Source organism: Rattus norvegicus, chromosome 3 (genome assembly GCF_036323735.1).
Source record: "Rattus norvegicus strain BN/NHsdMcwi chromosome 3, GRCr8, whole genome shotgun sequence".
Lineage (NCBI taxonomy): Eukaryota > Metazoa > Chordata > Mammalia > Rodentia > Muridae > Rattus > Rattus norvegicus.
The window spans coordinates 188,972,198-188,999,686 of record NC_086021.1 but is presented as its reverse complement, the minus strand read 5'-3'; the positions used below and the strand labels follow the sequence as shown (position 1 = coordinate 188,999,686).

General features: G+C 46.2%; 4 protein-coding genes and 1 long non-coding RNA gene across 28 annotated transcripts in view; 1 reads left to right on the top strand and 4 right to left on the bottom strand.

Moving 5' to 3' along the window:
• Positions 1–179, bottom strand: part of Dnajc5 (DnaJ heat shock protein family (Hsp40) member C5) — a 33,948-nt gene extending 33,769 nt beyond the window's left edge. For 3 of the 4 annotated variants that reach the window (XR_352967.5, XR_352968.5, XM_008762544.4), the window contains exon 1: positions 39–179. The gene's annotated coding sequence lies outside the window, so the exon portion shown is untranslated. The remainder of the gene's footprint in view (positions 1–38) is intronic. The other variant, XM_008762545.4, reaches the window with a different exon arrangement.
• LOC102548047 (uncharacterized) lies at positions 124–22,595 on the top strand. Of its 2 annotated transcripts, XR_005502887.2 has the most exons (6): positions 124–243; positions 13,632–13,719; positions 16,947–17,231; positions 17,847–17,946; positions 19,538–19,668; positions 22,261–22,595. It is a non-coding gene; the product is annotated as an uncharacterized LOC102548047 (long non-coding RNA). The 2 variants fall into 2 exon arrangements; XR_001837438.3 differs by lacking the exon at positions 19,538–19,668.
• Tpd52l2 (TPD52 like 2) lies at positions 3,966–27,366 on the bottom strand. 20 transcript variants are annotated; one of them, XM_039104697.2, is made up of 9 exons: positions 23,546–23,757; positions 21,043–21,188; positions 18,298–18,446; positions 17,391–17,450; positions 12,384–12,485; positions 9,955–9,981; positions 8,836–8,880; positions 7,592–7,640; positions 3,966–5,626 (listed from the first exon to the last, which is right to left on the bottom strand). In XM_039104697.2, exons 1-9 carry the CDS (start codon positions 23,562–23,564, stop codon positions 5,531–5,533), a joined length of 693 nt encoding a protein of 230 aa, XP_038960625.1. In that variant the 5' UTR covers positions 23,565–23,757; the 3' UTR covers positions 3,966–5,530.
• Rpl34l2 (ribosomal protein L34-like2) lies at positions 20,126–21,036 on the bottom strand. The gene has a single exon (XM_039106766.2). It carries the CDS (start codon positions 20,728–20,730, stop codon positions 20,311–20,313), a length of 420 nt encoding a protein of 139 aa, XP_038962694.1. The 5' UTR covers positions 20,731–21,036; the 3' UTR covers positions 20,126–20,310.
• Abhd16b (abhydrolase domain containing 16B) lies at positions 25,592–27,489 on the bottom strand. The gene has a single exon (NM_001014052.2). The coding sequence runs from the start codon at positions 27,256–27,258 to the stop codon at positions 25,834–25,836; it is 1,425 nt and encodes a 474-aa protein (NP_001014074.1). The 5' UTR covers positions 27,259–27,489; the 3' UTR covers positions 25,592–25,833.

The window sequence follows — 27,489 nt, the reverse complement described above, 5'->3', positions numbered from 1 at the left end:
CCCCACCTAATTTGAGGGCCGCCCGAGAGGAAGCTCACCTATCGGCACGCCCGCCCGTCCACCTGTTCCGCGGCTCCGCTTTCCGTACCCGGGCTGTGCTGGGTAGCGGGCCGGCCTACTGCTCGGCCTGAGGATCCCGGGCGGCGACAGCCGTAGCAGCGGCAGAGGACGGCGGAAGCAACACTGGCGGCAGCAAGAACGCGCACGCTCACGCACTGGCAGAGCGCGCCCCCGGAAAAAGACGTGAGTTCTGGCAGGTCAGAGCCCGCTGCGCAAGCGCCTAGAACCTAACGCTGAGGCCCCGCCCATAGTTGGAGCCTCTGTGCCAGGGCCGTACGAGAGCTCCGCAGCTACCGGCGAATGCTCCGGTAGAACTTGGTCCGCGAAAGGCCGTGTCCTAATCGACGATCAATGGGAAGGGTTAAAGCGGTGGGTGGAGCCTGCAGCCACTAAGCCGGAAGCTACAGCCAGCAGGCGGAGGCAGGGCCTAGGTGTGCGGGTCCACCACCGGCTCTGGAAAGCAGGCAAGTAGAAGTACTCCGCGAGTAAAACTGCTCGACTTGCGTTTAAATTTGTTCAGTACTTCATTTAAGCCTCAAAAAATTTATTACTACTTACCAAAAGAACTAGAGAGGGAGGCCGCAGGGAGAGGGAGACCTTTATCTTCATCTATAGGTATTGCCTTGGGACTGGCATTTTTTTTTTTTTATTATTAACTTGAGTATTTCTTATATACATTTCGAGTGTTATTCCCTTTCCCGGTATCCGGGCAAACATCCCCCTCCCCCCTCCCCTTCTTTATGGGTGTTCCCCTCCCAACCCTCCCGGGACTGGCATTTTTGTTCATCCCTGGAGACTACCCAGAAAAGACTTCTAACCAACCGCCATTATTTAGCGATCCTCTAGGAATCACCTGCAATGATATAAGGACTTTTCTGCCCATTCTGTCTCGTACAATCCTTGTTCATTCTGTTCACTTACTAAAAAGAAATATGGTCACCCTTACCTACTACTCTTTAACAAACAATACCATTTCAAGTGATGTGCTTTTATTCCAGAGATACCAAAACAGTCTTCACGACAATGCAACACACACACATTTCCTAAATGTATAAATACAACCTGTTAAATCTGTATGTTAAATGTGTGTGTGTGTGTGTGTGTTTTCAAGGCTGACCATTTGGTATGGGATAACCAATTATTATGCTCTTCCCTAGGAAAGATTATTTCTCCGGCTCTCAGAATTCCTTAGTTACCTGTATTTCTTTTTTTTTTTTTCTTTTCTTTTTTTTTTTTTTTCTCTTTCTTTTTTTCGGAGCTGGGGACCGAACCCAGGGCCTTCCGCTCGCTAAACAAGCGCTCTACCGCTGAGCTAAATCCCCAACTCCGTTACCTGTATTTCTTAATCTAGGATTGAGAAGCCTTGTGGGCTTTCTCCCTTACACCATGTTTGGCTGATGTCCTTGCTCAGGTCAGTTAGGCAGCCATGTTGGTTAGATGTTACTTTATGGATGTAGCTTCTCTGACATTTCTAGGAGCTAAATCTTAGAGCAAACTGCCTGGTACTCTGGTTGTTGCTGTTTCTCTCCCTTTCTTCCACAGTGATCTCTGGGCCTTAGGTGCAGGACTTGTGTTGTGGTTCTATCAGTGGGGACTGGGCTCCACAACTCTGCATTTTGATCAGTTTCAGTTTTCTGCAACGATCTCCATCTGTTGGAAAGTGGTTTTCTTGATGAGGAGTGAGAACTACATCTACCTATAGGTATAAGGATAAATATTTAGGATGTAATTAGGGATTATGCTGGTTTAGCAAAGTGATCCATGACTTCACTAGCCCTAGATAGTTACCTAGGTTTCCAGGGTCAGGCATGATTTCCCTCTTACTGAGCAGGCCTTAAGAGCTGTTGGTTAACCAACAAGGCATATGTGCCACCACTGCTGACCGTCTTCAAGTCAGCTTTCAAAAACAAAGCAAGTAACACGTAAGGCCTCCCACAATACATTTAGTAAATGCCAATCTTTTCCCACAGGGTCTTCTCCCTTCCTCTTATACCTTCCTTCACGAAGGCTGAATTTGAATCAGCACATGTTCTAGACTGTCAGCAGCAGATACCTCAAGAAACTTAGTAAGTTGTGCAACATTCAAGCAAGTAGAAACAAAAAACAAAACAAAAAACAAAACAAACAAACAAACAAAAAACCAAAACAATAAGCAGAAAAGGCCAGGTTATCTATTGACTCAAGAAGGAAAACTAGGTATAGTGATGCACGCCTGTCGTTCTAGCAGAGACAGAAGGCTCTGAGTCTAAGGAAAGAGCTATATAAGGATAGGTGGTGTAACCTATGAGAGGGAGAGCATGATGAAAAGATTCCACAGTTAGAAGAGGTAATGGAATTATTGATCTGGAACCAACTGAAGACAGAAGCTATGAGGCTGTCTGCGTTAGGAACTGCAAAAATGAATCAAGCCTTAAGCGAATCACTCCAGATCTAGGATTTTTTTTAATAGTCTCCAAATACATAAGTTTTATGTATTAAAATATTTATAGTAATGTCATTTATTATGAAAATGGCCAAGAAGTGGTGGCACACAATTTATTCTCAGCACTTGGGAGGCAGAGGCAGGCAAATCTCTGTGAGTTCAAGGCCAGCATGGTCTACAGAGCAAGTTCCAGGACAGCCATGGAATGATGTCTCAAAAAAAACAAAAGAGGAAGAGAAAACTTATAAGTGAAAGTGGAAAACTGCTCAACTGTACAAATAAGCACATTCATTACAATATAGCCATTAAACCACACACAATATAACCATAGGGAAAGAATGGCTACAAAACACACACACAATGCATTTATAAGACAGGGTTTCTCTGTGTAGCCCTCGCTATCTTGGAACTCTCTTTATAGACCAGGATGGCCTCAAACTCACAGGCACCCCCCTGCCTCTGCCTCCTGAGTGCTGGGACTGAAGGTGTGTGCCTCTATGCAAGCCAACCTTAAGAGACTGTGAACAGGAATCTGGCAGTCGTTATAAATTCGAAGGGGTTTTCAGGTTTTGCCTCTGATGCCAAGTGCTTTATTTTACCCCTTTATCTTAGTTAGGCAGTCTCCACAGTCTTCAATCTGAGTCTTCAGATTTTGTGGCTCTTCCCTAGTACAAGCCCCTCAAACATGCCCTGGCTCTACCCATTCAACTTGCTCCAGTCTACAATACTCTGAGACCTTCATCACAGCCCATTTTATGAGAACCAGAGTTGCTAAAAGGAATACACCTTCCTTAAGGAGGGCAGTCCTGAGGATTGGGTCCATGAACACAGTCATGCATCCACAAAGCCTGACAGGCAACCTCTCATCCACAGATCATGTATGGTAGCTGCTTAATGACTGGAGCATATTGGACTGCCTTCCAATATCACCTAGGGTAAATAGTGAATTTCTAACCCAGATCTGGTTGCTGCCCCGTGATCTAGGCTTTCCCAGTGTGAGGTCCACTCCCCATCCCATCCACCACTTAGCCTGTCCACTAAGCATTTAAGGGTCTTCAATTACTCATTATTTCACATGGGCCCTCATCTGCAGGAGAGAAGCATACCTCCTAAGGATTTGTACCATGGGCTAACAGTCTTCTCTCAGTGGTCTTCCTAATGCCCTCTTCTGCCAGGTGAGCTCTGGCACAGCCTCACAGCAAAAGCCAGCAAAGCTAGATGTTCTTTCTCTGGGACAAAAAGGCCTCTTCAGTGGAGCCAATCTTGATAATGGACTGCAAGCCCCTAAACTGCATGCCTGGTATGCATCCTTGGTCTTATCCAGAGATGGAGCTTCTACACAATTCCTTCCTTTTACATGTACATCAGAGACTTGTAACTTACGCATGATTGTCTCCTGCTTGCCCCCATTAAAGCAAGGAGTCATGTGCATTTACTCTGATCTTTTGTCATTAGCCTAAAAGACAGACCAAACAAATAGGTGTGTATTTTCCTCCAAAGGAGTGCTTTATTGACAAGTTGTCTGCTAATATTTGTTAGGGATACATCAGTGACCTGCACTCCTGTAATGTGTTCCCTCACACAGCTATTAGTTTTTAACCCTGGAAAAGGAGACACCAATAACATGTTCTTCCTCAGCTCCCCAATTACTTGCTGTTCCTTGCTTTGTGTGGTACAGTATTCTAAGGGTGTCCAAAGAAGCCAGGGTATGTCACACTGTATCAGACCAGAAACTAAAAGGGACAAATCCCACCTCACCCTAGGAGTGCAGAGATATGCACAACACAGATAAAGTCTTTGCCCTGCTCAAAGCCATTAAGGCACAGTGCTGCCCCTCTCTCCAAATCGTGACTCTCAACACACAGGGCCCTGGTGTTGAGAGGCTGCAGAATGTGGCAAATGGAGGCAGGAGGAAGGAACTTAGAAATCGTTGAAACTCCTGAGAAAAGATGACAGCAGAGTTCTGGCTGAACCAAAACCACATCCCTTACCTGACCTGCAAGGTTGGTTCTGCTTTTCATTTATTCTCCATGTAATGAACAGACAGGCAGAAACTATGGACCAGCGCCCTACCCACTGTCAGTAAAGCAGCACTGTACAGGGCACATCCCATTCAAATGCTAAAGATAAAGGCTTTTCTTCTTCTCTCAGCCCTCCTGACCCACCGCACAGGAGCCCTGTGAGGCAGAGTGGAAAGCTATTGGAAAATGCCACTCCTTACTTAAGAGAACCAAGCTTTGCACAGCAGGAGGAAGTATTAGAGAAATAAAATGTAATAACTGGTACTGGCAGAGTATGAGATGGGCCAGAGTAAAACTCTACATAGTACCATAACCCATTAGAGAACCCTCACTTATACAGATATATAAAAGACTACACAAAGCATAAGGCGATGTAAGGCTTGAGTTTCAGCTTGGATTCAAAGAAATAATATTCAACAGTGAGGCTAAAGCTGCTTTGCCTCACCTTTTTTTCTATTTAATTTTTGAAAAGTCCATCACATTTAAAAAAATAGTAAATCTGCTTCTGCCAAAGCCAGGTTGTTACTGTAAGAATGTAGCAGTTGCTTATGTTTCCTTTCTAGGGTCTATAAAATAGAGAACTCTCATTCCTCAATCTATATGAAAACTGTGTTCATGCAATATGACCTAGGTGAGTGTATTCCTTTGGAGCTAGGGGAGGAGGTCAGGAAGGAAATATTGTTCACTTAATTCCCAACACTTCTTCCCTTAACATTCTGGTGAGACCTTCAAAGGGAGCATGGGCTCCTGTTCAGTACTCCTCAGACCCCTCCACCCTGTCCACTTCCTGTGGCCCTGGAAAGGATGGCACAGCGATCTGCTTCATCTATGAACTTTAGTGTAAAACATTTATGTACAAGACTGTTCTCTAATTCATGCCAAGGCAGCCACATCTGCATGAACATGGGTATGACTGTCTTCAAAACCAGCTCTTCACTGTCCTGGCTGGTTGCTCTGTCATGCAGAGTTGCAGCTGTGATGATGAGGGTGTGCTTCTGTATTCTGTGGCTGGCAAGCTATGGCAGGCTTAGAAAGGCGCATGATCCGGCAATGTCTGGTCACCACTTCCAGGTGAGGAAGGGAGGGTATCGCTGCCATTCTCTCTGCCGCCCACAACCTTAGACTATAGAAAAAAACAGAGAAAGTAAATCAATCTAAGACACAAGAGAAACAGAATAGATTCAGGGCTATGCTCAACTCTCTGCACAGGTCTATGCATCATGAACATTAGTGCACAATGAAATAAAATGAGTCAATGACACACAACGGTCTGGATAGGTTCTCTGAGAATTATACATTTGGTTTAGAAAAGCACTCATACTGTGTGGTTCCCCAGAGTGATTATATTTTGTATCTGAAGAAACATATATCCTGGGGGGGGGGGGGGAGACTGGAGAGATAGCTCAATGTCCAAGAGCACCTGTTGCTCTTGGAAAGGATCCAGGTTCAGTTCCCAACATCCACATAATGGCTCACAACTATTCTTAACTCCAGTTCCAGTGCCTTTTTCTGACCTCCAGAGGACCAGACACACACATAGTGTACATATATACTTGCAGGCAAAACACAAAGAAAAAAAAATTGGGACAGGGAATATTATATATATCTGACTGTCCTGAACTCTCTATGTAGACCAGACTGACCTAGAATTCACAAAGATCTGCCTGTCTCTGCCTCCCATCTAGTATTAAATATTCTGCTTATGCGTGCATGGTTGTATGCAGAGACAATCTCTTATAAGCAACACCAGTCAGTAAAAAAGCCTATCGCCAATGAACAGAGGCAGGATAAATATGAGGTGGGACAGTGGTAGGAAGAGAGATTCTGGGAAAAACTGAGAGGTGCAAAGGTTCACTTGGGAATGGTGAGGAGAGGAACATAAGAAGACAAGAAGAGGAAAACAGCCATGTAGCTAAATTAGGGTTAGAATAAAAGGGATAGTAAGTTAAGAGCAAGTCAGAAACAAGCCAAAGCTTATGGCCTAGGCATTTAATAATTAGTTAGAATTATCACTCCAGCAACAGGGGCTGGGAGGAAAGACTTGGGTTTTTTTATAATTGTATGAATGCATATAGAGACAAGAGTTTGACATTAGATATTTTCCTTAATCATCCTTTCACATTATTATTATTATTATTATTATTATTATTATTATTATTATTTTCTATTTTTCGGAGCTGGGGACCGAACCCAGGGCCTTGCACTTGCTAGGCAAGCGCTCTACCACTGAGCTAAATCCCCAACCCCTTTCACATTATTTTTTAAAGCAGTTTATCTCACTAAACCTAGCTCTATGATGTGGCTGGTCTACCTAGCCAGCTTACCCTGGAGATGCCCTTTCCCTCTGTCTCCAACTCCAGAACACTGTGAAACTGTAGGCAGGCTACCTTACCTACCTGGGTTTTTCAGGCTAGGGATCAGCAGGAAAAGGTTCTTGCCACCAAGCCTGACTACCTGAGTTTGATCCCTAGGATCCACATGGTAAAAAAAAGAGACAAGTTTTCTTCTGACCTCCATATGTGTGCCTTGGCGTGGACATACACACATTCGTCCCTAAATAAATTTTAAAAGGGATAGAACTGAATTTGAGTTCTGATTCTCATGCTGCAAGTGTTTTATCCACGGAGTCATCTCTACAACCTAAGGAACATTCTTGAAGGATAAAATTAAAGAGATAAAGAATAGATTAGAGGCTGGAAGGAAAAAAGAAGAAAGGTGGACGTGAGTGCAAGGAGGCACTGATAGATAACGTGCTGCCTTAGCTGGGTGTGGCAGCACACACCAACCATACTAGCACTCAAGCAACTCAGTTAAAGGTGAGCCTGGTCCGCATAAGGAATTCCAGCACAGCCAGGGCTGCTACACAATGAGACCCTGACTCAAAAGTAAAAAATTAAAAACAAACAAAAGCATGCTGTCTTTTGCCCAGAGACTTCACTCAAGTTCAGTAAGAGTCCATTACTATAGAACAACATGAGAGCTGTTCTTCTCTACGAGGCCTGCAGTAACTGGGTCCTCAATAATAAAGACGTTGACACAGCAGATCACACCCATGCTTCAAGAAAACATACAGTTCAGGGATTGTTACCTTTATGGTCCCCACTCGATCTTCAAATGACTTGAAGGTTGCAGAGTTCCTTTAAAGAGAGGAAGGGGATGTTGGTATGAACAACTGTTTTGTCACTGTTCTCAAGCTGAAAGACCTCGGGCTTTGTCCAGGCCTTTGTTAGGAGCTATGCCCAGCTCCTAAACTCTGATAATAAAAATGTAATATAACAAAAAGGAGTATAATGGCCCTGCAGACTCCACACAGGATCTCATTTTGGGGTGCTTTCCTGGATGGGCCCTAATTAAGCTCAGGTGCAGCTTGTTGGGGGCATTAGCACTGAAAAAGACACACTTGGTTGTCCCACTTCCAGAGTAAGGATGTGGTTTCTCACTATCACAACTATTCAGGCAAGTTCCTACATTTTAGGAAATCAGTGGAGTCAACATACCTAGAGTACAAGTGAGCATCATCCTGAAAAAAACACCTTCTTGATTATATTATCTCTTTTGGGTATTTGTTGCTGTTGTTGTTGTCATTTTGGGTTTTTTTGGATTATGGAAAGTCCTAGAGCCTTTCAAGTGTATCTTTAGATGAACCACATAAAATCACAGGTCAGGTGAGATGGTGGGCATCTTTAATCCCAGCACTCAGAAGGCAGAGGCAGGCAAAGCTCTGAGTTAGAGGCCAGCCTGGTCTACAGAGTGAGTTCCAGGACTACACAGAGAAATCCTGTCTTGAAAAATAAAAAAGTAAAAAAAAATAAAAAGGAAATCACAGAGTTTCAGGATACTAGATAGAGGGTAGGAAACAGGACAGAGTATCCTCACACAGTAAGACTCCTCAATGGTCTTCCTAAAAATGATGGAATTGCTGAGGCACTACGCCTGGCCAACCAGGTGAGAAACAATAGACCACACACGAGATGGTCCTGCTAGCTCTGAGAATGAGGTCTCCAGAGATCCATCTGTGGAGGGGCCATGTGCATATGCCAACCTCTCTACCCAACCCTCCTGAAACCACAGGTATCCAGAGTTAAGAGCTTGCAAAGTTAAGTATGGGCTGGAAGTTCACAGAATGGTTCCCTCTGGAGGCCCCAAAAGAAGTTCCCTTCCCACGAGCTCTTCCTTGCTAGCCCACACACAGTCGTTAGCTAAGGGAATGATTAGCTACCAGAAAATGAAGACATACAGATTGGGGGATGTAGAAATACAAGGTGTGACTCGTATTGCTGCCCACCCCTACACAGAGACAGTGCTAGACCAAGGGAAATGCGCATACATTACCTCATGACAGGCATACTTATCGAGTGTCGGATGGAGTAGCTGCTGCTTGGAAGCATGATGAAAGCAGAGAAGGAAGCAAGAATTAGCCCATCTTGCCAGATCAGCCCACACCTGGCAGTTTAGCTCAAATATACACCAGTTTTTCCGTGAGAAGCAGCAGCAGCACTATCAGTGAGCTACTGACCCTTTCTACACAGTGTCCTTTCTGCCAGCTCCATGGTTTCCAATGACGCCATTGCTGAGCAGTATGGCACTGACAAAAAAGAGCCCTGGGCAGCTGAAGCTTGTGGTGCACACCTTTAGTCCCACCACTGGGGAGGCAGAGGCAGGCATATGTCTGAGTCTGAGTCTAGCCTGGTCTACAAGATAAGTTCTAGATCAACCAGGAATTCATAGTGAGACTCTGTCTTTTAAAAAGAAAAAAACAAAACAAAACAAAACAAAACGACAAAACAGAGAAAAATGTATGAAGATCTAGGCCTAGGGTTTTGGAAACATTTGGTCTACAGTCTTCAGGTGCACACAGCAAGTTGAAATAATGTTTTGGCAAAAGTGTAACATGCACGGTAAGTTAAATAGGAAAATATTTAAAGTCACATATTGCTCTGGTTTGGCTTCAGACCAATGCCTACTCCTAGAATGTGGTAATACTGCATTTGTCAGCATGAAGACCCATGGTAAGGAGTACCTAAGGGCTCTCAAATAATAAGTCAGATACAGCTCAGTCTGGGCCATAAGACTGCTTCTCACAAGCAGGAAAACAGAGTCTCCACATGATAGGACTGAGAACATGAGGGACAGGGTTAGTATTTCCTATGTGAAAATGCTTATTTTCTGGCATAAACTTAGACATGGATTTGCCATATCAGGTTAAGTTGGTCACTTATTGCCCCAGGAACATGGAATCCAATCAGGCCCAGATGAGGCACTCAAGTGTACAGTCACACAGACCATGCCTTGTGAGCAAGCAGCTGCCTGCTGGGTAATTTTCTGAGGGAAAGTACTTCTGCTGCACTGGCTTACCTACTTTCACCCAACAAAGCCTCCTACAGGCCTACCAGAGCCCTCCCTGACCTAATACAGAGATGTGTCCATAGGTCAGGTCCAAGGTCACCTTACCTAAAGGATTGTGAGAACGGATGAGCCCTGCAAGATAGCAGCAGGAAGAAAGAAGAAAGAGAGCATTATTGAGCAAGGGAGGCCAATGCCATACAAGACCCCCAACAGAAGCCCTAAGTCCCTCTGCTCAAATTCCAAAAGGTTAAGTAGGGCTAGTGGGTGAAAAGGCACTTTTGTGAATGCTTCCTTTTAGTGCTCAAACTTATGGGAACAGCAAAATACACGGCCCCACCCCAACTCCACAAAAGGCGGTAAGAAAGCAGAAGAAAACAACCGTGTGGTTCACAGCACGGTATGTCTGAGCATTGTCACATGTACAACAATCCACACTATTTCAAGTGAAAGGAAAGAAAGCAAAATGGTCTAAAGAAAATACCTGAGACATAAGTAACCTAGTGAACAAAGACTTGATATGATGCAGTGAGCCAGCCGGGCTGGGCCAACACTTCATGTCCATGAAGCACTGTGCATTCTTTGAAGCTAAACAAGAATCCAAGCACTATGACACAATCACAAGCATACTCAGAGCTAGGCACCAAGGCTGTAGGGCACCATGACACAATCACAAACATACTCAGAGCTAGGCACCAAGGCTGTAGGCTGCACTGTGCAGACACCAACCCAGAACATGCACATCCAAGGACACCTGCTAGCATGGACCAGCAAAGCATCTCCACAGAGAAGCCAGGTCCCTCCACCCCTGAATTTCTGGATTCTATGAATGGCCTTAAGCAGAGGCTACTCCAACACAGAAGAAACCACTGAAGAACACACTCTCCACTTGGTAGGGTTAAATATGGTTACCAAACCTACTTCCCTCTGTCCTCTCCCCATCCCAAGTCCAGTGTATATCAGATGCCCCTAGAGCTCCAGTGGCTCCAGGACTGGTCCACCACCATGGACAGAATCATCCATTCACCCACACCTAAACTCATGCTATCAGCTTCCTGAGCCTAACAGGCATCCTTAAGAACTAGGCATGCTCATCCATGAGTCTGATGGGCCTGGCTGTAGACCAGGCTGCCCTCAAGCTCACAGAGATCTGCTTGCCTCTGCCTCCCGAGTGCTGGGATTAAAGGCACAGAAACTACTGTGGTTATTTGTGAGAAGACATGGATCTTCTGTGCACCAGAAAGATCAGAGTTTAATACAAACACTAAAAGATGTACCCTCCTCCCTAGGGAATGATACATAGCAAACAGGAAGCCCTTTAGGCACTGTGCCCACAACCAGCACAACCAAACAACTAACTGGACAGATCCAGTCAATTCATCCAACCTTACTGGGGAAGCCCTGATCACTGTAGCTGGCCCACACATGTCAGAGCAGTGAAACCAAGCATTCTGACAGTGCTATGAGAGCAGCATTGCCAAAGACCCTGCTAACTGCCTGCCATAATCCCAAAGCTATACACTGGGGGGTGCAGGTAGGGGGTGTCAATGGAAAATCTCAGTTCTCTGAGGAAAAAAAATGAAAACATTATTTCTTCTCCAATATGGAGGAGAAGAAACCAAACAGAATCGTGTTTTATGCTTTCAAAGAAAGGCAGGCCATATAAAAAGAGTTCAATCAAGAAGATTGACAGGCTGGGCATGGTAGCCAATACTCAACTCAATACTCGAGGACAGAGGAAGGTATATGTCAATACCAGGGCTGCCTACCCTGTCAGATTTCTACCCAGAATACTTTGAACAAACTAAAAAAGAAGTAAAAGTTCAGAAAGCTGAAGCCATAGGGTTACCGTGAGTTCAAGACCTGCTTGGACTCCAGAATGAGGCACTATCTCAAAAAGACTACAAAAAGACCATGCCTTTAATCCCAGCACTTGGGAGGCAGAGGCAAGCAGATCTCTGTGAGCTCGAGGGCAGCCTGGTCTACAGAGGATGTTCAAAAAGACCACACAAACACAAACACAAACACGGGGGTGGGGGTGGGGGTGGGGGTAGGGGTAGAGGGAGAGGGAGAGAGAGAGGGCGAGGGCTAGGGTGAGGGCGAGGGAGAAGGAGAGGGAGAGGGAGAGGGAGAGCACCTGAAATGAGCAGGCAGCCCAATCTTCAGGAACAGTAGAATGGGCAGCCCCTGGGAGCTAGCCAGGGTACTAGTGGTGTGCAACTACCCCCCACCAGACATACCACCATGTATTCAAGGAGCTCCATGCTGATCCTAGAGACAACACGAGGCTCCACCTAATGTACAACCTCTCCCCTTATGATTCCAATTCCTAAACTCCATCACTGCTTTGTAAAAGAAGCTGCAGGCAAAGAGACTAGTGACCTTTCTTTCCTCAAAGAAAAAAGGGCCAAAGGCAGGTAACCAGGAATAGGAGGGATTCCCACAAAGGTCTACAAGTATATTGGTTCAGGTTGTCATAGGAGTCCTTAAGCTGTGGGTCTGAATCCTTGACTTGAAGCAGGTTTCCAACTACTTACCTCATATCTCCGAGCTTCCTGCTGATGGCAGAGCCCATGGTGGACAGAGCAGCTGATGTTTTCTGCCCTGCCTGTGAAAGAGTTTCCTGAGTCTTCTTGTAGCTAGGAAAAAAACATACCACTTAGACTCAACAGCAAGGGTAGCATCAGTCCATCCTCAAAATAAGACCCCAAAGTGTGTAGAGCGCAACCAAAGAAAGCACAGGGAGAAGTCTGGAGGGTGGTAAATACTCACTAGCTGGTGGGGGCATGTTCCCTCAGCCCCTACACTGCTGACCTACTTCAGTTCCTCAACTTCCAGTTCATCTAAACATAATCTGAGACTTATCACTCTGTTTTCTTATACTTCTGAGTCCTAAAGACGCCCAAACCTGCCAATTACAGAGAAAACAGACCACAGAGATGCTGAGTTTAGTGCCACACTTAGGCAGGCAATACTGGAGTAGCAAAGACCAATAACCTTCTCAGCTCTTGATCAAGCCAATTGTAGCTCAAAGTTTCCCCTTTCTCTTTCCACACAGGACCATCTTCTGAGGCAAGAAAGCACAAACTCAAATGCAGCTGTCCATGAAGGGCATCTCCAATGTAGATTGGTGCCTGTGTAGTGCCTTCTAAACACAAGTCCTTTGATTTCTAGCACTATCTATACAGTGTCCTTCCAGAACATAAACGTCTCTTTCTCATGCTCAATCCACAATGCGTGGGCAGCCTTGGACCTCAGCAAAGACCACCAGTCCCATCAACAATTGCTGACAGACACACTGCCTATCCTGGGTTCTTCTAAGACAGTGGTTCTCAACCTTCCTAATGCTGCCACCCTTTAACACAGTTCCTCATGTTAAGGTTATTTTCACTGATACTTCATGACCGTAATTTTGCTACTATTATGAATTACAATGTAACTTTCTGATATGCATCATTTGACCTCCAATGGGGTTGTGATCCACAGATTGAGAACCCCTGTTCTAAGTCTAGTTCTTAGAGAAGGGCTGTCTAGGGCAGCACAGCACAGTGCTTCCTAGCTACTAGCTGTCTGTCTCTGCTTGCTGTCTTTGCGGCTATCACCTTGTGAGCTTAGCTTCTGCATTGACATAAACACATCACATCAAGATATGGCTCCACAACCTTAACACCAATGGGTTATCCCACCCATTCACAGGGACACTATGGCCTCCCTGTTGCTTCTGCTACCACAAAAAAAGACAAAGACCACAACCAAATGACCAAATCCCTCATTCAAACCTTCAGGTCATAGCTCCTCACTGGATGGGATTGGAGAACTTGGAACTGAAACAAGAGTAGACAGATCCTCGTGAGGCTGCTTAGCATCGCCATGGTAAGTGAGACAACTTCTCTCCAGCATACCCAGTCAGGTTTGAAGTGATCCGTAACCGGCTTCCCAAGCCCTTCCATCCCTCTTACTACAGGAGGTCTGGTATGAGGTCTGTCAGTTCACAGTTGAAGGCCAATCTAATGACCCACAAAGGCCCTGCAGCCTCCTCCTGACCCTGCCCAAGCCCAAGCTCAAGCCTACCAAAGCCAAGAAAGAGGGATTTCTATAAGAAGTATACTTCACTGAAAACCTTTTTTTTTCTTAAGTGTTTCTTTAAAACACCAAGGTCAAGGTAACTAAAGATTGTAACATTTAGTTGTAAAAATACAAATTCAGGATAACTAGTACCTAAAAAAGGGAGGAGGGAGAGAACAGGAAAAAGACAGAGAGAGGGAGAGGGAGAGAACGAACGAACATACTCCAGTCAGTCATAGTTGCACATTCCTATAATCCCAGCACTGGGAAGGCTAAAGTAGAAGGATGAAAAGTCTAAAGTCAGACTAAAGACCTTATTTCAAAAAAAAAAAAAAAAAAAAAAAAAAAGAGGAAGGGAGGGAAGGGAGGAAGGGGAGGAAGGTAGGTCATAGGGTCCTTATCACCCAGGTCCACAGACTTCATAGACTCCCGTGCTGCAGGCCCACTGTGACAGCCTTGTTTAAGCATATGCCTTGGAAACCTGGGAATCACTACATGACACTAATGGAGAAGCTAAGCTCACAAAGTGAATGCTGGAAGATAGCAAGCGGAGACAGACAGCTTGCTAGGGAGTACTGTGCTGGGCTGCCCTAGACAGCTCCTCCTTAAAACTTAACACTTCTTAGAACAACAGTTGTCAACCTGTAGATCATGACCCCTTTGGGGTTCTAATGACCTTCTCATGGGGGTTGCATATCAGACATTGCAATTCACAACAGGAGCAAAATTACCATGATGAAGTAGCAGTGATAATAATCTTATGGTTGGGCGTCACCAACCACAACATGAGGAACTGTGTTAAAGGGTGGCAGCATTAGGAAGGTTGAGAATCACTGTCTTAGAAGAACCTAGAGCAGGTAGAATCTCTGTCAGCAATTGTGGATGTGCTTTCCCCTCAATTTCAGAGTCTTCCTTTTGACGCTGACCTCACTTTCTTCTTCTTAGGCTTACCAAAGGATACACCTCCTTGTCCATAGTAACAATTATCATAATACCCACACCTAGGCAACCTTGTTAGGCCGAAAAGTTAGAAGCAGGAGCTTCTCTGTCATCTTACTCTGATTAACACTAACTGTGCTGTTAACTGTAGCCCAGATAACTCAAAGTGAAACATGAATCAACAAATAAGTACAGACTTTGTGTGGTACCCTCAACACTGTTGTTTCCAGTTATAGCTACTTATAAAAAGAACTCGAAATTTCAAGACCCACAGAACACAGAGACCCTTTTATACACAAATGACTATCTAAGACAGCAAGGCTCTTCCCAGCATCTCGGCTATGTGAGTGAAGCACAACTTCCCCAGGACTATGTACAGAGGGGCAGACATTCACACCTAATGAGTCCCATATTGTTCCAGACCTCCAGCATGCTACTGGCTAAAAGGAATCTACAAACTCATGGGTCAAGAAGTTTGTACATAGGGCATTCCTCTGTGAAAGTTCTGGACAGAGTGACTCCTGCCAGCAGTGCATCTCCTGAATTCTGACCAAAATAGGTACCAACCAGGCAGAGGAATCAGAAGTAGCATCTTTAGTCCTATCCCCAATCCGCTGAGTTCTCAGTGCAGAAATGCCTCCCAGTTAGGAATCACTGCTAATAGCTCTTCCCTCCAAAAGTTGGGAAAAGGCCTCTGCCAGAGGAAGTGATTAGAATGGGGTATCCCATAAGCTACATTTCCACACAAAGCCATAGATTTCTCTGGGAGAAATCAGGATTTTGTGTATTTTAACTGAGTTCTTTGAGAAACTATTCAAGATGGCACAGACAGCTCTATACCAGGTGATTTCTCAAACACAATGAATAAACATTTTCCCATTGTATCTGCACTATGAAAGGACTTCTCCCTCAATAATAATAATAACTGTTTACAGTAACTTTTCTTCACATTGTGTGAAAGTAGGTCTCTGTATTTTCAATTATTAATTTTGTACCCTGGGGCTGGAGAGATGGCTCAGAGGTTAAGAGCACTGTCTGCTCTTCCAGAGGTCCTGAGTTCAATTCCCAGCAACCACATGGTAGCTCACAACCATCTGTAATGAGATCTGGTGCTCTCTTCTGGTCTATAGGCAGAAAGGCAGAAAGCTGTATGATGTATACATGATAAATAAATATTTAAAAATTAATTAATTAAAAAAATAAAAAAGAAGGGCTGGAGAGATGGCTCAGCGGTTAAGAGAACTGACTGCTCTTCTAGGGGTCCTGAGTTCAATTTTCAGCAAACATATTAGCTCACAACCATCTGTAAGGGAATCTGATGCCCTCTTCTGGTGTGTCTAAAGATAGCGACAGTGTACATGTACATGAAATAAATAAATCTTTAAAAAAAAAAAAAGAAAAAGAAAAGAAAAAAAGAAAAGAAAAAAATTCTGTACCCCGCAGAGAACTGATTGCAGACAGGAGTTTGGTATTGTCATTTTTATGGTCCATCAACAGATTTTTCTATTTCGTAAATATTCATCCTTCCTCACCTGCCTAAAGGAAATCTAATGATGTATCAGAGGTTGTCTTGCTGCTGATTGGTTGTAATAAAAGAACTAATGACCAATAGCTGGGAAGGAAAGAGGGGGCAGACCTTCCAGGCAGAGAGAGTAAAGTAGGGAAGCAAGAGCACCACAACAGACAGGCAGCAGGACCAGAGAGGTAAAGAGCTAGCCATGTGGAGGTCATAGGCTAGAATAATTGGGTTAAATTAGATGAGCTAGCTGGGAGACTGCCCCAGTGAAAGGCCTAAGCTTTAAACTAAGTAGAACCCTTGTGTCATTATTTATACTGTTGGCAGGTCCAAGAAAGTCCCCTAAAAATAACCATGTCAGCATTTCCTACTAAAGGGAAACTATTCTTTGGCAGTCAAATCCTGCCAGAAATCATATCTGATTAAATCATGCATCAACCTGATAAATGACACACAGGTAAATAACAGGCCATTAACTAAACTAAGGGTCCCAAAACAGCACAAGTCACTAAACTAGCTTTGACAGACATACAGGACTGTCTACAATTCATGCTCTACTGATATTTTATGTGGTTGACAGTATGGCACCTCCAGACCACAGAACTTCATGAACCCATCAACATGTGCTGCCACTACCTCTACCCCAATTCAAGAACCTCTCATACCCCAACAGCCGGAACTGAATGTAAGGGTAGAAGACAGGAAGACGACAAGTACAAAAAAATCCACCACTACCAACTGGTCAGCATCAACCACCACATCACCGCTAAGTCAAGACACACAAAAGACACTGATAACACTGATAGCTTTAAGCATGGTCTGTTGATTGAGTGGATTTCTCCAACTATCGTACTCTATCCTTCAGGTACTTAAAGCATACTTTTACTTTATTCTTGGGAAAAGAATGATAGCCAGCAAGTTCCAAAGGCAGGCTATGCCCAGGACACAGTTTCCCTGCCCTGCCCCAGGGAGACAGGAGAGAGAAGAGTGAGGAAGGACACTGACAGCGTGGGCGGGCACTCACAGGTCAGACTGCGTCACTTTCTCATTCCACTCTCCAAGTTTCTCAGACGTTTTCACATAGCTAGAAACAGAAAGTCTGTGGTGAATATTTGGAAGGATTTCAACCAGGCTTCAGACTGCAGGTTCCAGAGAAGACAGAAACACCATCTGGCAATACTATTGCCCTGCAGCCCACCTGAACAGGCCAGAGCCACTACCACACCTGTAAGGCCCAGGGCTACCTAGGACTCTACAGGAAGAAGATGACCATGCCCTTTCCTAAACATGGCAGGAGCACCTGGTCTTTCAATAGTAGACGGCTCGCAAGAACAGCATAGACTATGTGGCCCCTGCATGCTCTGAGAGTTAGCAAGAAACTTGTCTCAAAGACCCAAACATTCTAATATAGAAGTATGGGGTTTCTACAGGTGAAATTGAAAAAAAAATGTAATTTGATTTTTGCTTCTGTGGTTAAAAGGCTTCTAGAGATATCCTCCAAAGGAATGCTATATCAGAGGAGAAATATGGACACAAACATGGCAAACTCTAGCCAAATTCTGACAACTCCTCAGTCACAGGTGAGCCTGGTACCCACTTCTACACACAGAAAAGTTATTCTAAGGACCTCATTGATGCTCTGACTAATTCTGACTCAGGCGGGAAACACTATCTTCTTGTCATTTTCTACTTGGACACCTGATAATCCATTCACCTTTCAAACATAGGCAGATTCTCTCTGAGTAAACACATGCACGGTCCCTAAAGACTCGAGTGTTCTGGTTACCTGTTTCCAGTAGGCTCATTTAATCCTGACTGTTGTAAAGCATCTCACTCCCCAGCACTCCTACAGTCCCCCATGTACAAGAGGCATACCCCAAGCAAACGCTTCCTTAGCCAAGGGAACATCCCACCACGGGACTGGTACCTACGCAGTAGAGCCCTGCACATCATGCCAGCTCCTAGACAGGTTCTGCTTCAGCTCCCCTAATGTGGAGAGGCCCAGTCTCCGTTTCAGCTCTCCACAGTGCCTCTCTTTGGCTGCCAGCACCTGGCGCAGAGTGACAATTTCCTCTTCCACCTGTAAAAGAAGCAGGGCTAGGGATATAGGTCAGGTGGTAGAGTGCTTGCTTTGCATATATAAAGCCACAAGTCAGATGTCTGGCACCACAAAAAATAAAAATGCAGTCGACACGAGAGGCTAAGACTGCCACCAGAAGTGACCGACAAACATCCTTCACCATGCGGTAATGACACTTTCTCAGAAATTTTCAGCTAGAGAAACAGTTTGGCTATGTGGTGGTGGCACATGCCTTTAATTCACTTAGGATGAAGAGGCAGATGGGTTAGGGTTAGGGTTAGGGTTAGGGTTAGGATCTCTTGTGAGTTTGAGGCCAGCCTGATCTACAGAGCTAGTTCCAGAACAGCCAGGACTACACAGAGAAACCCTGTCTCAAAAAACAAAGCAGTTTGTCTTAAAAATAGCACCAACATGGACTGGAGGGATGGCTCAGTGGTTAAGAGCACTGACTGCTCTTCCAGAGATTCTGAGTTCAATTCCCAGCAACCACATGGTGGCTCGCAACCATCTGTAATGGGATCTGATGACCTCTTCTAGTGTGCCTGAAGACAGCTACATGCACCCATATACATTAAATTAAAAAAAAAAAATAGTGCCAATAACGGCAGCTTTTATCTGGCATCAGTGCCTCAGCCTCTGAAGAACACTAAACACACCATAGTCAGTAGTTCTTTGGGACTGTCAACCATTTCTCCATCCTGCTTAAGTTTCAGGACAACCCTATTGGAGTTCTTCCATAAAACTGGACATGAATGTTAAAATATAAGTCCTTTTTCCAAGTGGAGCTAGGCCTGGCTTAAACGCAGCATGTAAAACTGTGGACCCACAGGAGAATCCCCTATACAGTGAAAAGGAAGCAGGACTGACAGATGAACAGACACAGAGCTGAGAAAAAAAAGCATTTCTAATGGCAATTACAGTGTTCCGGGGGATCAGCACTGAGCTTTGGTAATAGCCAGTTACTCAAACCAAAGAGAAATTTCATTTGTTCCTATGGCAGTTTGAGAGTAAGAGAAAGATAGATTCATTCTCATTCTCATTTTCTCTCTCTCTCTCTCTCTCTGTCTGTCTGTCTGTCTGTCTTTTTTAAGACTGGGTTTCTCCGTGGCTGTCCTATAAATCAGCCTGTAGACCAAGCTAGCCTAGAAGATCCAAGAGGGTCAAAGATCCACATGCCTCAGCCTCCCAAGTGCTGGGATAAAAGATGTGCACCACCACCCAGGTTTGTGTTGCCTGTATGTATGTCTAAGTGAAGCTGTCAGAAGCCCTGGACAGGAGTTAGTGACAGGTGTGACCTGCTATTGGGGTGCTAGAAACTGAATCTGGGTCCTCTGGAAGATCAGCCAGTGCTGGTAACCATCTTTCCAACTCTAAAAAAGATTCTTGATAATAACAACCAGAACTTTTTAAAGAAAAGTGACTTCTGGAAAGGACGATTTTGAGGCCTTCCAGCTATAGAATGTGTTCTCAATAGTTATAGTGCCAGTATAAATAGCTACACGGGAAAAAAAAAAAAAACTTCTTTTCAGTCACCAATGGTGGTACAGTAGTCCTATTATCCCAGATATTTAAGAGAATTGCTTGACCCCACATGGGGGTAAAATGCCTTATCAAAAAGACAACAAAAAGAAACAAATCTAAACATGGTGGCAGTTGCCTGTAATCCTAGCACTTGGAAGACAGAGGGAGGCAGGATTATGAGTCAGAGCCTACAAATAAAACTAAAAAGATCCAGTGCACAGATTCATGGGGACCGAACCCAGGGCCTTGCGCTTGCTAGGCAAGCGCTCTACCACTGAGCTAAATCCCCAACCCCAGATTTATGGTATCTTTTTTTTTTTGACCAAGTCTTGATTTTTATTACTTAAAAAAGGTCACCCATTTTCTTTGCTTTCTGACTCCGGGCTTGTGCCTTCAACACTTTCACGACGATTTTCTGCTCCTCAATAAGGAAAGCCGGCTTGATCCTGTCACGGACACACTTGGCGCACATGGAGTCACCATAGGCCCTGCTGACGTGCTTCTTTGTCTTAAACAATCCCATGAGGACTTTGGGTCTCACAGCACGAACCCCTCGCAGTCTGCCTGGGCACACGCCACACGCGGACTTAGGTGCTTTCCCAACCTTCTGGGTGTAAAGGTAAACGATCCTGTTGCCAGGGGTTCGAGACAGCCTAGTTTTGTTAGAGGCTGTATTGTAGGAAAGCCTACGACGGTATGTCAAACGCTGGACCATCCTGAGTGCCCCTAAGCACCGTCCCCGGAAGAGGAAGAAACGATTCATGGTATCTTAAAATGACATTCAAATGTTAATACCAGCAAAAAGCACACGTGTAGACATTACTGTGTAGACATCCTCTTGTGCAGCACCTAGTGTTTCCGGGCACAGGTGGTAAGCTGAGATCAGGCCCTGCCGCCTCCAACAGGTGACTCAGTGTACTTCTTAGAAATGGGCATGCAAAGAGATAGCCCAGGAGACACAGAAAGCAAGCGGCAGCCCAGCAACAGCTCTGCCCAGCATAAGCCATGTTTTACTCTCTGAATAACCCAAAAGGACTCCTGAGCATCTCAGGACAGAAAATAAAAACCACGGTACCTTAGCAAGCTCAGCCCGGAGCTCTTCTTCCTCCACCTCGGTCAGGCCCTCTACAGCTGGAGTCCGGTGGACCACACCTGGGTCAACAGGGACATCAGTCATAAAATCAGACAGCACACCTTTGTTAGGAGAATTCAGGTTGATATCTGCCAGAGACAAAAATGAAGTCAAAAAGTGTCAAGTAAGTTGTTACTCTCCTAGGAAAGCAGCAAGAATGGTTGGCCAAAGGAGCTCAGGAGAATTTGGACACTAGAAACGCCTCTGAAAGCCTATGTGGGTGGTCTGCACACTGGGTGGAGAGCAGCTATTTCTTAGGTACAAACCCATAGATGCAAACCCATATCACCTTGTGCTGCAGAGTACAGAGCCAGGACTACACAGAGAGGCACAGGACTACACTAGCTGAGGCAGCCAAACCTTAGGTCTCATTTCACTTGTGAAAACACTATCTTCTACAGTAAGGAAACCCTGCCTTAAAAAAGTAGTCCAGGGGGCTGGAGGGGTGGCTTAGCAGTGGCCATGGAAGAATGCTGTTCTTATTGGGTTCCTTAGCCTTTCTGGTACTATCAGAACCACGTGCAGAGAGGCAGCAGAGGGCTGGGCCCTCCCATATCAATCATCAATCAAGAAAACGCCTACAGGCTAATCCTATGGAGGTTGTTTTCTCAATTAAGATTCCTTCTTCCCAAAGGGCAGCGATGGCGCACTCCTTTAAGCCAGCGTTTGGGAGGCAGAGGCAGAGACAGGTAGATCTCTGTAAGTTCCAGTCTAGCCTGGTCTACAGCGCTCGTTCCAGGACAACCAAAGACATACGAAGAAACCCTATCTGGAAAAACAAAAAACTAATTAATTAAAATTCTTTCTTCTACATGACTCTAATTTGTGTCATGTTGACATTAAAAACCAAACAGCACACAGAATAACCAAGTTTTATGTGAACCCAGCTGGAAAATAAGCTATCCTTAATAACTGGTGATGACGCCTGTGGTTTCAAATTCATCCTCTCCCTCTTTCTCTCTCTCTTTTCCTTTTTATTGTGATGCCAGGCCTGCACCACAGCCTCACACATAATGTAATACCACTGTTGTGTAATAGTTTGCTCTGGGTAGAGAAACTTTTTACATCCAGCAGGGAAAGCTCCTTAAGCAGAAAGGTAAACAATTCAAAATAGCTTCAGGAAATCCCCAAAACTAACTAGATTCACTATGCCCCTCCCAGCCAGAGTCAACAATAAAAGCTGAGAGTCCCTCACGAAGTGAAACAGCTGCAAAGAAGACTCTCAGAAGAGAAAGGTTGCAAAGACAGTTTTGAGACCAGAATAGCTGTGTGGAAGAAGCAGATACCAGGCCAGTTGCTTGGAAGAGGTAAACCTCTTTATAACTGAGGCTCTTGGAAAGGACACTCTCCAACATGTTGAGCTGCCTGAAAGCTCTGTATTGTATTCAAGGTTCTCAGCTTTGTGAACTATCACCCACAGTGGCGTGGGCTTTGCTGTCTTTTGTGTCATTTCTGCTCCTGTAAGCAACCCCAATAAAACACATTAGTTCACCAAAGTGGACTTTTGTGGTATCTGTATCTTTGGTCTGTTCTGAGTTCCCTATCTGGGGTGAGTAGACATATATGTTGCATCTCTCAGGAAACATTTTGTCACACAACAATGACTGAGCCACCTCCTTAGCAGTTTGATTCCAGGGACCAGAATCTACAGCTTAGAGATGAAAATAAAAGTCTATAGCCTTCTGAATTTGCAAATGTCCTTCAAAGAAGAAAAAAATCCAGAATATATGAAAACCTAGAAATTCTAAAGCTTAAGTAAAGGGCTGCTGCAAGCCAGGCTATAGTAGAGAAGATTTTTGAATTTAGCTAGTGTGCTTAAGTAAGCATCCCCATTTGTACCACCTTCTCAAGATTTTAATCTCCAGAGCCTGAGCCACACTTCTCCGTAGCAACCTCATACTGGTCTCAGGTGTCTGTTTTGGCAACAAATCTGGTGTTCCGGGTGTGCCCCTGACTCACTCAACCCTTCTCCCACGAGACAACCTCTAAGTAGGCTACAGTGGCGTTACCACCCAAGAGGCACTGCTCTAAACACAAGGATGGTTGCACCGCCCCTTCCCTGCAGGGAGCCGCCCACAACGTCTCCGCTGGCGCCCAACGCCAGATGTGGTATTCCTTACGGCCCTGCGAAAGATAAAGAGCTGCAGAGCCAGCAAGAGGCGGACAGAGGGTGAAGCGCATAAGGAGAAATGTCTGGAGTTATGAAACTCTAGGAACTGAGAGGGAGCCGTGTAACGCCGCTTCACAGTGCTCCCAAAGGGAGGCCGAGGTGCCATGGCAAGGCAGAAGCACACACTGCAAGACCATCAGGAGCCTTGAGGTCAAGGGCCTGTTGGCCGAAGAGAAACCGTGACTTGGTCTGGCAGAGGCTGAGGGGGACCGAGGGGCCGAGTCCCGACTCCCGGAGGGCGGGAATGCGGCACAGCCCCTGCCCATCTGTGGGTACCTTGGCTAGCAGAATCCATGTTCAGGCGGCAGCTGGGTGTAGCTGGCGTCGGTGCTGGGATCGCAGGTACTACAGGAGCCAAGCCCCGAGAACTGCAAGCTGGCAGCTTGGTACACACGAGCCAGTGGAACTGTAGGGCCGCAGTCGTTTACGTAATCAGGGACGCGCCGCCTTCCTTCCGCTCGGGTTCGTACTCCGCCTTCACCCCGCCCTCGGTGAAGTAGTGTCCAATGAGAAAGTCCTCTGGCCCCACCGAAGACCAATCTTTCAATTTGATAGGTCAGACTGCAGCGAAGCAGGAAGCAATGCTTCTAATCAGGTTCCATAGTAAAATTCCAGGGTAAAAAGGGCAGAACAGCTGAAACTCGAGGGATGGCTCGGATTGTGTTACAGTTCGCTGGCTTCCCACCTAAACCTCGGCTGCCCACAAGACCTTCGACCTTGCATCTCGACGGGTCAAACTCAGGCCCGTGCACTCCCCAATGTCAGGTCAACCTCTCCCCACTCCCTGTAAATTCTTTTGGTTTTTGAGGCAGGTTGCTTGCAGCAAAGGACGACCTTGAATTTACCAAAATCCTCCTGTATCCACCTCCCTAGTACTAGAATTACAGGAGTAAGCCATCACAGCTGATTTATACCGCATTGGAGATCGAGAATTCAGAACTTGATGCATCCTGGGCAAGCACTGTACCAAATAACTTTCGCAGCCTCTTTAAGGAGACTTTTTGGAGCTGGGGACCGAACCCAGGGCCTTGCGCTTGCTAGGCAAGCGCTCTACCACTGAGCTAAATCCGCAACCCCAAGGAGACTTTTTATTGTCTAGAAGTGCACTAAAAATGAAGAGAGCGCGATTCGTCCTCTTGCCCTGCAGGTGCCGCTCTCTCCAGCTGGATTCCTACTCTAGTAGGCCAGCTGTTTTGGGGCTGCTGGGCAGCTTGCATTCTGGTACTGGAAGAGTTCACACAGCATTGAACACCTCGGGGGCCTGTTGGACCCTCCCAATAACTGAAGCCCAGCTGGGTGTAAGAACCCCTATGTTTTCTCACTTTCTTTTCACAGCAACAGGTGAGCCAGCATTGGCACCCCCTCCCAGTTTACAGATGAACAAACTGAGGCTAAAGTAATTTTCCAAAGATCACTCAAGAGGTTTGAGGTTCTTATGGTTTTAATGTGTCAACACCGACAGGAGAACAAGACTCGCCCTGACTCCAAATAAGGGAGTCGTGACCATTGGGCAACTCTCTGCTAAAAACAAGCCTTACAATTTCTTTTTGGCTCTGAATTTTTTTCTGGAAGAAAAAAACCCTTAAACGATATTGCCCCTCTTTCAGAATTTCCCTCTCCAGCTAAGCCCGAGTGAGTACTAGTTCCTGGTAGCTTCCCACTACCTGTCCCTTCTCTGGCTCTTCTCCCTACAGATGTCTTCTTGCACGGGACTATGTGCTTCATTGTCTGTGACAGAATCCTGTTCAAGGCTGTCCATTAATATATCTTCTCCATTTACCATCTTGCTTAACCCAGCCTGATCAGCCCCTGTCCACAGGGCTGGAAATGACAAGAGCAGTAGTCCCTTCTTCATGTAGTGAGTGACCACAGTGCAGACAGTGGTGAGCTGAACACTTGTCATTCAGTTTGCATTCTTGAGCCATGAACAAAGCCCAGACCTAGCCCAGGTCTGGCCCAAGATGACACCCAGTAATAAGTGGGTAATGTTAACACCCGGTAACAATTCAGAATCTCTAGGACTCAGGCCATCCTGCACCCTGTTGACATAGGTCTGCAGTCCCTCTGTAAATCTCCCCTCCATAGAATACAGAAATGCGAAGGGGGGTACTGCACAGCAGCAACTGCTGAGACCTGCTAGAATGAGACCCTACAGTGGCAGGAATCTCTTCACTGGGCACTACTTGAATCTTTAGTTGCTGTCCTCTTCTCAGGAGCTACCCTACAGCCCAAGCAATGTGAAAGGCACTTCCCTGTGACCCCACAGCCTCCCATGGTCTCCCATGAGCAAACACCACATAAATTGGATCACCATTAATTGGATCAGGTTCATCTTTACATTGCCTTTGAGAATTAGGCACAGACATTCAGATGTTTGCAAGGAAGAGAAAGGATGGAAGCAGGAAGGAACAGAAAGAAAGTAAGGGAAGATATACTGCCCACTCCCAGACACCAAGATCCTCAGCAGGGCCAGCTTTTCTGTAGAGATGTAAGGAGAGGAACAGTGGGGGTGGGGAGCTAGAAAGTATACAAATGCCCAAATGCATGAGTCACATAAACTGTGGCTACAGTCTCCAGGGCAATTGGAAGTCTTCAGGCTCCAAGGGACTGCAGTGAGTTGCCTCCAGGTTCTTGAGGTGCCTACGTGCCAAGAACAGTGCAAGGTGCCGGCGCCGCCGGGCGCTCAAACCTTGGCCCACGAACCAGGGAAAGGAAGGTCCGTGTGGCCCCCAGGTCTTGGTATGGTCCAAATCCTTCTGGCGGCCCTCACGATAAGAACGAAGTGTTGCCAAACACCACTCATCATCGACGTGGTAGCGTGCATATAATGCAGTTTCTTGAGCCAGGTTGCTGGCACGTAGCCAGCGGATTACCACTGTGCGGCCCTCACGGGCCATCACAGAGGGGTATCTGTGCTCCAGAAGGCGCAACAGCAGCTCATTGCCACGGTTACCTTCCACATCGCCCTCCACTTGGCAAGATGGCAACGAGGGTACATGGCCCGAGGTGCTGACAACATCATCTTGTGTACGTCTTAGCAAGAGTACTGGGCCTGGGTAGCAGCACAGCTGCTCAGCAACATTGAGGTTGAAGTGCTCCCGTACAGTGCGTACTACCAGCCCCTTCCAACTCTGGGGCATAACCTTCAGCGCTAGTGGCACAAGATCATCAAAGGTGGCATCCAGCACTAGTGCACCCAGTTCTGGGTAAGTCATGGTGGCCCAAGTGGCTGTGAAGCCTCCTATAGACCAGCCATAAACCACCACATTTGCTGGTGAGAAATGCAGGCGGTGCAGCGCATATTTGACCACCACATCCATTGCATTTGCATCATGTTGTGGGAAAGGTGCACCTGTGCTGCCCCCAAAGCCAGGGTGGTTCCAGCCTAGCACTGAGTATCCAGCCTCCAGAGGTGCGGACAGGCAGCCCATCTCGTAGAAGCCAGCATTCCCTTCACAGCATATAACCAGGCACAGGCCGCGGCCATGGCTGCCGGGATGCTGCCGGCGATCCATGAACATGGTGTCAATCTCATTGCCATCGCAGGCCACCAACTTGGCACGCCGCCCACGGTAGCGGTCCACTAGTCGCTCCTGGCCCTGCTGCAGTAGAGGCAATAGTGCGCGCGTCATCAAGAACATAGAACCCGGGTATACAAGCCAGCGGCCCAGTGAGTGTGCCAGTGCATAGCTAGCGAGCTGGCTGGGCAGCTCACGGATCTGCTGGAGGAGGCACTGCACTTGGCTCCGAGCTCCACGTGGAGGCCTTGTGAGTGCGTCCTCGCCCAGCGCCGCATCATGTAGCAGCCACACACCTGCGGCAGCTGCAGCACAGGTCAATGCACGGTGACTGCTATTATTAGTGCCTGGGACATGCAGGTCATCCCAGCGGAAGTCCACCGGCCAGCTGCGGAAGTTGTAACTGTAGTTTGCTGTCAAGTAGATCTTGAACACGTGTACTAGTGCCTTCACAAAGCAGATGACACACATGAGCACTGAAGCTTTGCGTTGTTCCCTGCTAGCCCCAAGGCCTGAAGGCCCAGTCCTAGTTGTGGAATGAAAGCAGGAGATGCAGGCCTGGCCCAGCCAGTGGCTGCGGAGGCAAGGGCCACCCACGGCACTCTGATAACATGCCTCCTTTTACTAGGCCCCAATGGCCTTTGTGACCTGTGTCTTCCAGGGCCAAGGGAAAGCTGTATGGCTCTCAGTTTTGTGAGTCAT

Bases quoted from the DNA above. Each gene is read 5' to 3' on its own strand.
- Rpl34l2 (XM_039106766.2), bottom strand. From the start codon at position 20,730: ATGAATCGTTTCTTCCTCTTCCGGGGACGGTGCTTAGGGGCACTCAGG.
- Tpd52l2 (XM_039104697.2), bottom strand. The intron at 12,486-17,390 runs GTGAGTGCCCGC...TTTTTTTCCTAG, and splicing joins AAAGTGACGCAGTCTGACCT to CTACAAGAAGACTCAGGAAA. The intron at 8,881-9,954 runs GTAAGGTGACCT...CATGCTTCCAAG, and splicing joins CCGTTCTCACAATCCTTTAG to CAGCAGCTACTCCATCCGAC.
- Abhd16b (NM_001014052.2), bottom strand. From the start codon at position 27,258: ATGTGTGTCATCTGCTTTGTGAAGGCACTAGTACACGTGTTCAAGATC.